The following is a 14,967-nucleotide window of genomic DNA, read 5'->3' as shown; positions in this document are numbered from 1 at the left end:
CGTCGTCTTATTGTTAATAATATAAGACTGGTCCTTCGAATAATTATTTTTTTTGAGTTTCATTTCGCACTGTGGCGAAACCACACAGTGTTATCTCGATCGATTACACATGAAGGAAAGGTGATCAGCCCTCCACTTCAGGTACCAGTCCAGTGTAATATTGAACAAATATTAGAGTGAAAAAATCACTTGTATTTATTAAACCCCCCTGGGAATCGAACCCGGGACCTCCAGAACGGTAGGCGAGTATGCTGACCATTACACTACGGAGACGGACATTTTTGACATATATTTTTTCATATATATATATATATATATATATATATATATATATATATATATATATATATATATATATATATATATATATATATATATATATATATATATATATATATATATATATATATATATATATATATATATATATATATATATATATATATATATATATATATATATATATATAATAAAATAAATCATATTTTTAATTTTAAGATTGTGAAAGTAGAAATGTCTAGAAAATGAATAAAAATTGTTTTAAAAAAAACTTTCGCCACCATATAAGTAATACATAAAAAATAATTATAAAAAAATGGTAAACGCGATCTGGGGGCAACAAGTATTTTGCTGTCATAAGCGAGACATTTAATAAATGGAGCTCCAATTTATAATTGTAAAAAACACTTAACGATTTGCTGATTAAAGAAAACAAATCAAATTTACACGTGCAAAAATGCAGAACTGTCGTTTTGTGAGAGGTCATTGTTCAGATTTTGATAATAGAATTCGAGTTTATTTCCTGATAATATAGGCTAATAAACTGCGATGGCACACGACGGAATTCGTTCAATAAACAATAGTTTCTACCTCGCAAGCACTTTTTGCACGGGTCAAAAAAAATATTAGTAAAACACCGATATCGAAATGTCTTCATTAAACATAATATCAAGACAATTACGAGATTTTTTACAATTACAAATTGCAAATATATTTATTTTTTATTTTTAAAGCACTAACTTTGTGGATCTTTGTAGTATATTTTCATTCATTCAAACCCTTATCCGCAGCCTAATGGTGCATAGGGCACTGCATTAGATTCTTCTTCTTCTTCATCTTCTTGCTCAATGCTGAGCTTCGTGGTCTTCTGGAATGTCAGGCACTTGGTGCACAAGTCCTCTCCATTCTTCCTGGTCCTGGGCCAACTTGATGGCAGCGTTTAGCGAGGATCCGGTTAATTCCTTTATTTGGTCTGTCCATCTTGTTGGAACCGTCCTCTTGCCCGCTTGCCTTCAACTGTACCTGTTACTACCAGTTTTTCAAGACTCTTCTCGTTCTTTCTGGCGATATGCCCAAAGTATTTGGGCATTAGATAAACGCAGTATTGTCTTGATCGTTAACACACGAAGGAAAAGCGATCAGCCCTCCGCTTGTAATATATCATTTGGAAAAATTAAATTATTTGTATTTTTATTTGATAATTAGTTGTAGAACAAACCCTGAAGAGGGCTACAGGTTGTTGCCGAAACTAGTTGGTTTATAATAATGAAAGAGAGTGGATCAAAAAACAAAGTTATTTTATTTCTCCAAATAATAAATTATATTTTTCTTCATCTACATATATCGGCTGTCCAAACTCAAAACACAGTAAGGGACATTTTTTTGTAGTACGTTTTTTTTTTGCATTTTTAGACTAACTACATTCTACTTAGTCCAAAAATTCAAAAAAACCTACTACAAAAAATGTCCCTTACTGTGTTTTAAATTTGGACAGCCGATATATTGAGATGTCAAAAAATAATATAAAAAATAACTCCTAATTGGAGATAATACAGATTTGTTAACTAACATTTGGACAAACTCAAAATGTTATGAATAAAATAACTGGCCAAAGTATGAGGTGCATAAAAATTGTGATCTCTTAACCAGCTTATCGTACGCTCTGTAAATACCCAGACTTCCATATTCTTCTTCATCTATGTTGAGATGTCAAAATGTATAGAAAAATATGGGAAGACGTTGTGTGAGTCAACGTCCAGAGGATCTGACAAGGCCTTTGAAGAAGAATAATATTACACTCTCCTTTTCTTTCATGGGCTGCGCGAACCTGTAAAAGAGGCTAGCTTGATGGCGGCTCTCAGGAGACATGCGGAGTACATGGCCAAGCCAACTGAATCGCCTTTTATTGACGACAATTGTGACCAAGATTTGCTGCGTCCTACGCCTTAACTCTTCATTCCTCACAAAGTCAAACCACCGCACGCCTAAAATTCTCCGCAGACACCTATTCTCAAAGCTTAGTACACGGCTGCTCTGGGCTCGTGTAAGGTGCCATGCTTCACAGCCACTGCTACAATTCGTCGGCAGTTCTCGTCAGAACTTCGGGACGCGGATCTGACTTGGGAGGATGCAAGGGAGCTGGCAGCCGACAGAAAAGCCTGGAGACAGTTTGTGGACTCCATACGCTCTACCTAGGGAGCGGATATGGTTTAATTAATTAATATCATACATCGTTCTCTTTGTGTGATACGACTTAAAGAATGATCAGGAGAGTGTTATATTACCATACCACAAAGTAAAAATGCTTTTAATATACAAAAAATAAAGAAAAATATTTATTACTTAGGAAGGCTGTCCAGTTTATAGCAGGAATTGTAGAGATTATCACATATTTTAAGATAAGCGAGCAGTGAGTCACAGCAACTATCATAATTCTTTAATGAATATCAAATGATAATAAATAAACACGGCGATGGCTTGCGTGTAACACGCAGAGTTAATATTTCACAGACTCCATTTTTCCATGGGATTTTCTTTGAATCTTCGATTTCATCCATTACGCTATCAATGTGGGTATATCTCATCAACCTTTATGTAAGGTTAGATGTGACAATGTAAGGTCTCGTCGAAGGTGATTTTAATAAATCATCCCCTAAAAAGGTTGCGGTAACTCAGTAAAGATAATGCAGTTTATTATTATAGTTTATTTAACACTCTCCTTATCATTCATCGTTCACTTTGTGTAATGTATACCTATTTATTGTAACTGCAGAAAGTTGGTAGAATTCCATTTGGAATTGTTGGGTAATATTTCCAAAATTAAACCCGGTTATTGGGTTGAATTCTACTTTTAATTACATAAATGATAAGTGACGCGTTTCATCTTAGTAAGACATTATCAAACGTTTGATTATGTCTAAATAAAATGAAACGCGTCACATATTATCATATATATGTAATTAAAAGTAGAATTCAATCCAATAACCGTGATTTATTTTGGGTATATTACCCAACAATTGTGTACTACCACTTCGACTTCAAAACTTATTATTTTACTAGATAAAGAAAAAAATATATTTACATTTAAATATATATATATATATATATATATATATATATATATATATATATATATATATATATATATATATATATATATATATATATATATATATATATATATATATATATATATTTATACATATATATATTTAAATATATGTTTCTATATATATATTTATATACATATATTTATATATATTATATATATATATATATAAATATATATATATATATATATATATATATATATATATATATATATATATATATATATATATATATATATATATATATATATATATATATATATATATATATATATATATATATATATATAATGTCAAAACTTGCCATGATTAAGTATTACAATTACTTTAAAGTGGTAAGGTCAGGAGTCAGGATAAGGATGTGGTTATGCATGAAGAGATGCATGAATGCGGAAGAGACGGTCAATGTTTCAAAAGAATTTAGCGTTATTTTTCACCACCTACCCCTACGGAGAACCGGCGCGATGGTTAGTTAGCTCGTTATAAGGCAATACTATCATTTAAACATTGCAATATTTCCCTAAACAACCTTCTTATTACTTAAACCTTCAAAAGAAAACCTGATCGAATCAGTTCACTGGGTCAAGTTTATTATTATGACGTCTTTATTGTCAATTATATTATCATCAATAATATCACTGTCACAGGCAGCGTGGTGTGATTGGATAGACGCTCGACTTCAGGACTGGAGTTACAAGTTCGATTTCCGGATTTTGTAAAATGAATTGAATAATAGTTTATTTTCTTTTGGTCTGGATGTTTCTGATGTCTTTTTCACATATCTCTCACTCCTTTCAAGAACGTCATAAATAATAAATCGTCAATTTTCAGTTGTGCATGTTTTCGGAATGCTCACAAAATGTAAATAAGCCGCATATTTTTAGCTTAATATGTACCCGCTACAGGGCAGAAAGTGTTGTTTTTGTATTTTGAAAAAAAGGTAATGTTTAATTTTTTTTTAAATATACTTAATATTTTTCAAATGGAGAAAAAACCTTCAGGTTTTACCTAAAAAGATCTGTTGCCCAGTAAAAAGTTCAATAAGTGGCTTGATATTTATTTTTAATACATTGTATTATATTTTAAAACTTAAAAAGCGTTCTCCTGAAAAATCAAGTTTTTTGATTTATGACGTTCTTGAAAGGAGTGAGCGATATCTTTACTGTTCTACAACTCTAATATGTAAATACTTTCCAATATACGATAAATGTTTTATTTATTGTTTCGGCATTAACTTTGTGGTAAGACATGTTACAATGATTAAAGAAAACACTTGTTTTTTACCACTTGAGTTTTATTATAGACTACATGTTTCAGAAGTTAAACTTCCATCATTCAGGTCTGTATAATAACTATTATTATTATACAGACCTGAATGATGGAAGTTTAACTTCTGAAACATGTAGTCTATAATAAAACTCAAGTGGTAAAAAACAAGTGTTTTCTTTAATAATTGTACGATAAATGCATTGGTAAAAGCAATGTATTTCATATGCAATGCCATTCTATATTTTTATAAAAACATTTGACATAATTGATTTTTTTGGTAAAAATTATGTTTTTCTTAGAAAGAAATATATGGGTTTGAAAAGAAAATAGTTATTGCTTCCTTCCATTGTAAGAAGATAAAAAAATATATATAAGGATAGGGAAGTAAATTGAAAAATGCATAAAACAGCTGGCTGTTTTTTTTTTTAAATATGTTTTACCTATAATATTGGCATCCGAGTAACTTTGGCTTGGAAACTATGTTATATTGTATATTGGTTTTTATATATTATATATTTTATGAATTACATATTTTAAATTTTATATATTTGGTCTAGACCAAAGGAAAACATTAAAAAATATTTTTTTTGCAATTAGCGGAAATCGAACCCACAACGCCAGTTTCGCAGTCTAGCGTCTACCCAGCTACATCACGACGCCTGTCAAAACCATAAAGTTTATAAATTAGACTAAAAAGTAGATTAAATATATGGATAGAACGATTATGCAAGAGCCAGGCGACACAGACCATTTGTTACTTACTGCTGGTAATGCCAGGAGGGAAAATGATGGTCTGCTGAATAACATGGCTTTGTGTATCTTATTTATTGTTTCAGCAATTACTTTGTGGTAAGAAATGTTAAAAATTATTAATGAAAATACTTGTTTTTTTACCACTTGTGTTTATTTATGACAACTAGTTTCGGAAGCTAAGCTTCCATATTCAGGCTTAAATGTAAACTAAATGTAATGAGTTTACATTAAGACCTGAAGATGGAAGCTTCCGAGACTAGTTGTCATAAATAAACTCAAGTGGTAAAAAAAAACAAGTGTTTTATTCAACAATTTGTTTTATCTTAATTTTTTGTTTGGTATATGTATCAGTTTTGTTTTGTCGGTTTTATAGTATACATTTTTTCTAAAATGTGTTGTACTGGCGATTGGCTCTAGCTGTGCTTGTAAATTCGAAATAAATAAAAAAAATCTTTTATTTTATTGAAAGGAAGAACAACAGTTACAATATATGATACATCAGAATACAAAAAATAAAATCATGAGTACCAATTACAGTTCTTCACAACTATGCATAAGAGAGGTCTATATAAAGGAAGATATTTAAAAACTTACTTGAATTAAAATAACACATCTTGGATTTTTTTGCTTGTACGCCTTGTTGTAGGCAATTATGCACTTTTAATGTACTAACTTTTGTATAACACTGGCGCTAATAACTTGAATTATATATATTGTAATATTTTGAGTGTGTCCAAATACTTATTCACAAAATCTGGATTATCTCCAATTACAGGAGTTATTTTCATATGATTTTTTAACATCTCATCAAAGACGAAGAAGAATATGGAAGTCTGTTTACACGTGTGTAAAGTGATCACTTAAACCAGCCTATGACGGTCGTCAGCCCCGTAAATGCCCAGACTTCCATATTCTTCTTCATCTTTGAATTATAATATTAGCTACTTTTAAATCGTAATGTTTAATTGATCCTTTCTTTTGATAAATTATTTCAGGCATAAAGGAAGTAATAATCCACTTACCTGGGGTTTACGTCTATAGATGTAATGAGAAAATTTACAATTATTACGGATTACGTTTGACGCGTTTAGACCAAAAGAAACTTAAGCGACAGTAAAACAGATTTTTTTTTTCAAAATGGCTACCAAATATGTACGACTTTTGTTTTATTTAAAATTACCAAGACTAAAGTAGTCAACGTTTCGATTTTTGGTAAACACAAAAAAAAAGTCACCTATATAAATTTTGTCAGACTCCGTAGTGTAATGGTCAGCACGCTCGGCTACCGTTCTGGAGGTCCCGGGTTCGATTCCCAGGGGGGGTAAAATAAAACATAAGTGATTTTTTCACTGTAATATTTATTCAATATCACCATGGACTGGTACCTGAAGCGGAGGGCTGATCACCTTTCCTTCATGTGTAAACGATCAAGATAACACTGCGTTTATATGACACAGTGCCCTATGCACCATTGGGGTGCGGATAAGGGTTTTATTATTATTATATAAATTTAAAATGTAACATACTAAAGTATACCGTATATGTCGCTAAAAAAATTAACATTTTAACATAATTTTTATAGGTTCTAGCTATAATATTGGCATCCGAGTAACTTTGGCTTGGAAACTATGTTATATATTTATATTTTATTTATTATATATTTTATATATTATGTATTTTCTATCATTATGTTATTCATCTAATTATTGCGTCGATACTCTGATTGAAGTAATATCAAACGTCCCTTAGGCTGTTGTGGCCCCCAGTGCCTTATTTATGGACGTAATTCAACTTCATAATTAAAATGTATCCTTCCATCATTATTTTTACGATGGATGATGGTTTGATATCGTGTATAAATCATTCTAGCAATATTACAAAACCACTTTCAATGTATTAACTTATAAATTAGGTACCATATTGTCAGTTCATACCGTAATAAAAAACCCATTTTAATATTTTTTCATTGCTTTTCACAGTACATGAAAAAAAATATGGAAAAAATGATCATTTCAGTGGTAGCTATTACCGGTAAAATAATGTAGGAAGTGATCTTGCAAGGTGAAATTATTCTAAAGATTTATTTATTAGTATAAAATGTTTCAAAATATGGTACATTTTTTTCAAATATACACATACAATTTTCAACAAACCCTTTTTTGTTCATAGACAATATAATATGTTAGCATCACGCTGATTCCCTCTGAAACGAGTGATTGTGACTTTAATTTTCACTTAAGAATAATATGAAATTGTAGTGATATTATACAAATAAGTAAATCCACCCTTATGTAGGAAAAGGCAACAAAACTTATTATGATGTCGCCTAAGTAGGTAAATTATAAACGTTGTTATATGTAAGCCGTACCTAGAATATATTGTAGTAATTTTGACGTGAGGTAATTTTTAAAAAAAGGCCGAAAATCTCTGAAACACGTAAACTTAGAGCGACAAAATTCTTTATTTGATAAAACATTTTTATTTTACAGATAATAAAAGTTCTCCAACAAGCCCCGTATAATTTTGCCATAGACAATAGCACGGCGATAGCTTCACGCCGGTTGTCTTTGACCCGCGTGAAGTTGGAGCGACAGTTTTCTTTGTTTGCCATTTGGCCGTCCGTCGGGTTATCGCACTTCCTTGCCGCAAAAAGCATTAAAAATGGCGAACGTGTTTCGCGCCGTCACGGTTTCGACCGTCAATAACGACGGCGCATTGACGCCGAAATATAATTTTCCGACAAGTGTCAGCGTGGAATACGATCCGCAAGGTCTCAGTGTCAAAATTATCAAGTCGGACGCGATGACCGACCACGAACTGCTCGAGATCCCGGTCCACAGTCAGACGGAGTGCGCTAGGGTCGCCGCTCAATCCTACATATTCACGCTGGACAACGAGACCCTGTTCTTCAAGTTCCTGTCGGACGTCGACACGCGAAAGTTCCATCTGCTGATCAATGACATCCAGGCCGGGCGGAACGCGTCCATGTTCACCGTGAGGACGGAGGACTCGTCCGCCACGCAGTACTTCCAGTTCTACGGCTTCCTGAGCCAGCAGCAGAACATGATGCAAGACTACGTGCGCACGAGCACGTACCAGCGGGCCATCCTGAACAACATCCCGGACTTCAAGGACAAGATCGTGCTGGACGTGGGCGCCGGCTCGGGCATCCTGTCCTTCTTCGCGGCGCAGGCTGGCGCCAAGAAGGTGTACGCCGTGGAGGCCAGCAACATGGCGCACCACGCGCAGATCCTGGTGAACGCCAACGGGCTGCACGATCGCATCAAGATCGTGGCCGGCAAGATCGAGGAGATCGAGCTGCCCGAACGCGTAGACGTGATCGTGTCCGAGCCCATGGGCTACATGCTGTACAACGAGCGCATGCTGGAGACGTACCTGCACGCCAAGAAGTGGCTGCAGCCCGGCGGCAAGATGTTCCCGTCGCGCGGCGACCTGCACGTGGCGCCCTTCACGGACGACGCGCTCTTCATGGAGCAGTACAACAAGGCCAACTTCTGGTACCAGACGTGCTTCCACGGCGTGGACCTGAGCGCGCTGCGCACGGCCGCCATGAAGGAGTACTTCCGCCAGCCCATCGTGGACACGTTCGACGTGCGCATCTGCATGGCCAAGTCCGTGCGCCACGCCGTGGACTTCCTGGAGGCCAGCGAGGCCGACCTGCACCGGCTGGAGATACCGCTGCGCTTCCAGCTGCTGCAGGCCGGCACCTGCCACGGGCTGGCCTTCTGGTTCGACGTGGCGTTCGCGGGCAGCACGCAGTACGTGTGGCTGTCCACGGCGCCCACGGAGCCGCTCACGCACTGGTACCAGGTGCGCTGCCTGCTGGAGACGCCCATCTTCGTGAAGCAGGGCCAGTTGCTCACGGGCCGCGTGCTGCTCGTGGCCAACAAGAAGCAGAGCTACGACGTGACCATGGAGCTGGCGCTCGAGGGCACGGGCGTGGCGGCCGCCAACACGCTGGACCTCAAGAACCCCTACTTCCGCTACACGGGCGCGCCCGCAGCCGCGCCGCCCGGCGCCGCCTCCGCCTCGCCCAGCGAGGCTTACTGGGCCGCGCTGGACGCGCCCGCGCTCGCGCCCGCGCCCGACGCCTACCCCGAGCCGCACCCGCCGCACCCCGCGCACCCGCTGTACCCCGCCAGCCTCATGAAGACCGTCATGCTGCAGGAGGACTTCATCAAGCGCATCGGCATCAGCCAGAACGGCGACGCCAACTGCCAGCGCTACGGCTGATCTGTTCCCCGCTTCCGTTCACCCCCGAGAGATGCTGGCCGTCTTGGATATATGCGCCCTTCGAGCCCGACACTCGGATAAACAAATACTTGTGAGATTTTAAACAAGCACTTTTAAACAAGGCTATAATTTGTCTAGAATTATTATTTCCGTAGCTGTAAGTTCAATACTTTTCCTCCCGCCGGATATTTGGTTAAATAAATAGCCTCATTTAGCATATATCGACAAACGCTCAGTATCACTCTCTCTATGAAAATGATTCACATCGCTACTCCGGAGTTAAATTGTAGTGATTGAAGTCAATTAACTCGGAACCGTCGATTGATTATTGTGACAGGAATCCGGACGCCGTCGCGACGTTGGAATTTGCACTCGATGTAAAACAAACTCCGTTTGGAAAGGTTGCGAGAAGGAAACTATTTGTGCGAAGTTTGATTGATACGAAGTTGATAAACTTGCGAACAATTGACAAATATACTATAGGGACTTGTTTCAAGTATTCTTAGTGTTTATGTGAAACTTAATTTAAGCCGACATTTTTTGTTGCCGCGAGACGAGGAGCGTGTTCTTATAGGAGATAAGTGCGGAGATGTATCGCGCTGCTAATTCATTTCTAGCGTTAAACTGTGATGTGACGGAATATCTAATTAACTCGGACGTGTATTTTCTGTTAAGAAATATGAAATAGCGTAGTTTTGGACAAATGGAAAAACATCATTATAAAAAAAAATTAAAACCACTTGTCTCTGATACTTCTCTCGAAATATACTGTATATCCTTTTAGTTTTGAACCGACAAATGATTAGTCCACTCGCAAACCATGTTATGTTAAAAAATTAACTTAAATCTGTAAAAGTTTTAAAATATTAACGTCCCTGTTTAACTTACTACCAAAATTTGTTAAGTTAGGAATAAAATGGAATAGAAAAATCAATATTGCAAGACTCGCTATGCCAATCAACGGTTCACTTTAAAAAATCTCTCAAAAAAACTTTATTTTTTAACATAACATGGTTTGCAAGTGGACTACTCAAATATCCAATTATTTTTTTTGTTAGCAAAAAATTGAATGAAAAATTACAACTCTGGGTATATTTACCAATCTCTACATATAAATAAATAATCAAAACTGAAAAAAAAACTGATTAAACATTGGAGGTTTTAATTTGTTCACCAATACAAGATTCAGCTGCATCGTAGCTAAGATGTCATACTACGTAATTTAGGTACATATTTTTCTGTTTTGTTAACGACTTCAGCGTTCTGCCCACAGAGAAAAAAACATTTTTGACCATAAACCGCTGCCAGTATATAATTTTTTTTTTATGTAAATTAATAATATTATATGAACTAAAGAGTTGATTGTCAAACATCGCAGTCTTCACTACATAATTTTTTTTTTAATTCAAAATATTTAAATTGTAATTTGAACCTATTGGTATATTACATATATGATCTTCACACTCAGCTTACATGGTGATATACCATTGCTCTAAAGGTGGGGACTGACCGTAGCATTTTGTTGTAACGTCGCTCGCGGCAAGCGCTCCGACTATGGATTTAAATTGAAACGTTGTGCGTCAGTATGGAATGGTTTTGTATAAATTTCACATCGCAACGCATTACATTTTTATAAAATTCTCTTTAGAAGGTCATGTAAAAATACCTTCTTATATGTTTATTTGGGGTAATTTAAATTGAAAAGTACGTCACTATGGGATGGTTTTGTATAAATTTCACATCGCAACGCATTACATTTTTATAAAATTCTCTTTAGAAGGTCATGTAAAAATACCTGTTTATTTGGGGTAATTTAAATTGAAACGTACGTCAGTATGGGATGGTTTTGTATAAATTTCACATCGCAACGCATTACATTTTTATAAAATTCTCTCTTTAGAAGGTCATGTAAAAATATTCAACAGTGTTTTCGTACGAATGTCTTCCAAATTTTGTTGTGAGAGACAAATAAGTGCTATTATACTTGGCATTGTTGAACAATTGTAGCTATATCGTCTGTGATAGACTTGTGAAGAAAAATCAATTCATTCCCATCCTGTATGAAAAAAATATATCATTTATATCCCACGAAATCACTGGTAAATGAGTGGAGGGTAAATTTTTTTTAAAAAGTATCCCACAAATTCTGTGTTTTTCCGCCTCCATAGTCCAGTGGTTAGCACATTTGTCTACCAAGCTAGAGGTCCGGGGTTCGATTCCCAGACCGTTAAATTCATCAATAAAATTATACATTTTCGTAATGATCAATGAAGTTTGTAAGATAAATTGATAAATTGAATGTAATGTAATGATAAATTGATCAATGAAGTTTGACATTTTCATAAATTGATTGATTAAGTTAGAAAATTTTGTAAATTGAACAGTGAATATAATAAAACAACAACTATTTAGTTTATTATTTAACTAGTGACCGGGTTTCGTCATTACCAACATCATCACCACTCTGACGATGTCGGTAACAATGAAACCCGGTCACTGGTCAAATAAAATAAAAGTGGAAAATGCTATCAGTGAAGTTAAAAAGTTTACAAAATTCCTCTTAATATAGTAAATAAATGAGTGAAGAATCAGGGAAAGAGTGATAATTCCAGATTATTACAAAGAATTTGTCAATAGTATCCTGTTTAAATGACAATATTTTTAACGGAATAAAAAATAAAGCCACCGAACGGCCCACATATCGCTCACTCCTTTCAAGAACGTCGTAAATCAAAAAACTTGATTTTTCAGGAGAACGTTTTTAAAGTTTAAAAATATAATGCAATGTGTTAAAAATAAATATCAAGCCACTCACTGAACTTTTTACTGTGCAACAGATCTTTTTAAGTAAAACCTGATGGTTTTTTCTCCATTTGAAAAATATTTAGTTTATTTAAAAAAATAATGAAACAATACCTTTTCTTCAAAATGCAAAAACAACACTTTCTGCCCTGGAGCGGGTAAATATTAAGTTAAAAATATGCCTCTTTTGCTGGGATATAGTACATTTTCTGGGCATTCTGAAAACATGCACAACTGAAAATTGACAAATTTTGATTTATGACGTTCTTGAAAGGAGTGAGCGATATCTTCTCTTCCAAAACATTTCACGAGACACCTTACATTATACTCAGTGTGTTGATATTCATATTTTCCAAAACATCTCAACCATATATTTAATATTAACACATTTCGGACGCATGTTTTTTAAGCCTGCGGACCACTGGTGACGGGATTTGATTCTATCTATTCCACCCATGGTTGATAACCATACTACCCAAATTTCGGAAGCTGTATTTGTACAATTGAAGTATAAATTATCTAACATTCCTTATCATTCATCATTCGCTTTGTGTAATACCTTTTAAAGCATGGTATTACACAAAGTGAATGATGAATGATAAGGAGAGTGTTATATTACTATATCACAAAGTTAACAATGCTTTCAATATACAAAATATATCAATTATCTTTTCAATTTAAGCACAAATATAACCAGAGAAGTGTGGTTGTCATTATGGATAGAATGGTGAATTTCACACGCGTATAAAGTGGTCACTTAAACCAGCTTATAAATACTAGGTTGAAAGCCCTATAAATGGCCGGACTTTTGTATTCTTCTTTATCTATGTTGGGATACACCATTTATTATTTTATTCAACGATATATTCGTCTCCATAAACACTTTTTGACGTAATTTGACTTTTTTCAGTTGAATTTGTTAGAAGTCTCTTTTTTATGGAATATTTGTGGATACCTATGTGGAAATATCAACCAGAATCTTGAATATCAATATACTATGAGAATTTTGTAAGATTATGGTATTCATTCCATGTTAATGAAATATATGGGTTCCCTAGGATCGTGAATTATTTGATCTAAAGTTGGTTAACCTTCCCCTCCCGGTGATATGTATTTACTACAACTCGACTTTAAAAATGAGAATATCAATTTAAAATATAGCAAACACAGGCTCAGAATTTTCGTATTCCTCCGTAATACAACTATGTATTGCATAAAAGTACTGTAATATAAAGTTATTCATTAGCAGCGACTGAAATAATTATTTTATGAAAAAATCTGGGATAAAATTACCTTTATGCAAACGTTTATCAGTGCGTGCGTGCGTGCCTTGCTTTGCGTATATGCGCATGTCGTAGCGTGTTTAGAAGCGCCAGTAGTGCGCGGGCCGTCTTGTGCGGCGGTCATGTCACTACGCTAGCTGTTGCGGCTATTTGCGATGTATTTTTTTGTCATTTTCAGATAATCGCCAGAGCTAACTTTACAAAATTGTAGTGTTTCAACTTTAACAATGATCAATAAAAGCAACATTTATGAATACTGACATTTTTCCCGTTTTTAAATTACATTTTCATATGGTGTACAAAATACAAATCACCGTTGCACGCGGAAGTTTTTTTAATACCGTTAGGGAAAGGTTAAAAAAAGATATCATTTTTATACTCTAAGCGTTGTTTTGAGAATTCTATAATGACTGTCGTAACAGAACTAGACTCTGTTTTATCCAATGTTGCCTGATTTCCGCAAAATCTCATTATCAAGCGTAGGTAACTGTTTACTGAATTGACGTTGCCTTAAATGTGTTTGATAAGACTATGTAGTTCTACGGTTATGATTTATTATTTGGATGAAACTAATTTACGGCCATGTAGCTAAATTATAAATGGCAAAAATCAATGTCTTTTCATTTCTTGATGCTTAGTAAAATTGCATTATACTAGCTAGAGAGCACTATACTTAGAATCTGGCAAGAGATAATTGTAAACACGTTAGATTAGAATAATTTTGAAATGAAGAACGATTGAGAAAAACAATATTCTAATCGAATCGACCATTGAAAGCTGTCCCACCGTATTCCCAGATCTGATACAGAAGCATCTAGGCTTCCTGACAGACCTTCTCTTTCAATTTTTTTTATTAACCAAGTTGCGAAATTGATTGAAAATGTGAAACAAAATTGTATCTCGATTTTAATGTGAATTTACATTTAAAAGCTTTCAATATCCCTGTCACTGCCAATCTAAATAAATACAAGTTTTAAATACACCACCATATTTTCTAGAATTATCCTGGTGTAGGCAGTGAAAGGGATTAGTTGTTAGTTAGTTCAGTTAGTCAGCTAGATTCGATTCCGACGGATGACTGAGCATTTTCTCCTAATGTCTTTGCACTTTTCCGCGTCTGTCTGCTGTACTGGTCGGGGCTGTGGATGCGTCTGTGTACCCGTACCGATGAATATGAAATGTCCGTCCGTGGATCATTTTGCCAGATTGTAAATATA

At 35.1% G+C, this 14,967-nt stretch overlaps 1 protein-coding gene across 1 annotated transcript; it reads left to right on the top strand.

Annotated features, from left to right (window-relative positions):
* The first annotated feature begins 8,009 nt into the window (after window positions 1-8,009).
* LOC148312003 (histone-arginine methyltransferase CARMER-like) lies at window positions 8,010-14,363 on the top strand. Its single transcript, XM_088277981.1, has one exon. The coding sequence runs from the start codon at window positions 8,073-8,075 to the stop codon at window positions 9,663-9,665; it is 1,593 nt and encodes a 530-aa protein (XP_088134107.1). The 5' UTR covers window positions 8,010-8,072; the 3' UTR covers window positions 9,666-14,363.
* The last annotated feature ends 604 nt before the right edge of the window (window positions 14,364-14,967 follow it).

The sequence above is a fragment of the Brachycentrus maculatus genome, unplaced genomic scaffold (genome assembly GCF_059751285.1).
Source record: "Brachycentrus maculatus isolate JH-2025_06_01 unplaced genomic scaffold, ASM5975128v1 h1tg000053l, whole genome shotgun sequence".
Taxonomy (NCBI): domain Eukaryota; kingdom Metazoa; phylum Arthropoda; class Insecta; order Trichoptera; family Brachycentridae; genus Brachycentrus; species Brachycentrus maculatus.
This window is presented reverse-complemented; position numbering and strand designations above follow the sequence as displayed.

What these genes read in the sequence shown, in the direction of transcription:
- LOC148312003 (XM_088277981.1), top strand. Translation starts at nt 8,073, where the DNA reads ATGGCGAACGTGTTTCGCGCCGTCACGGTTTCGACCGTCAATAACGAC.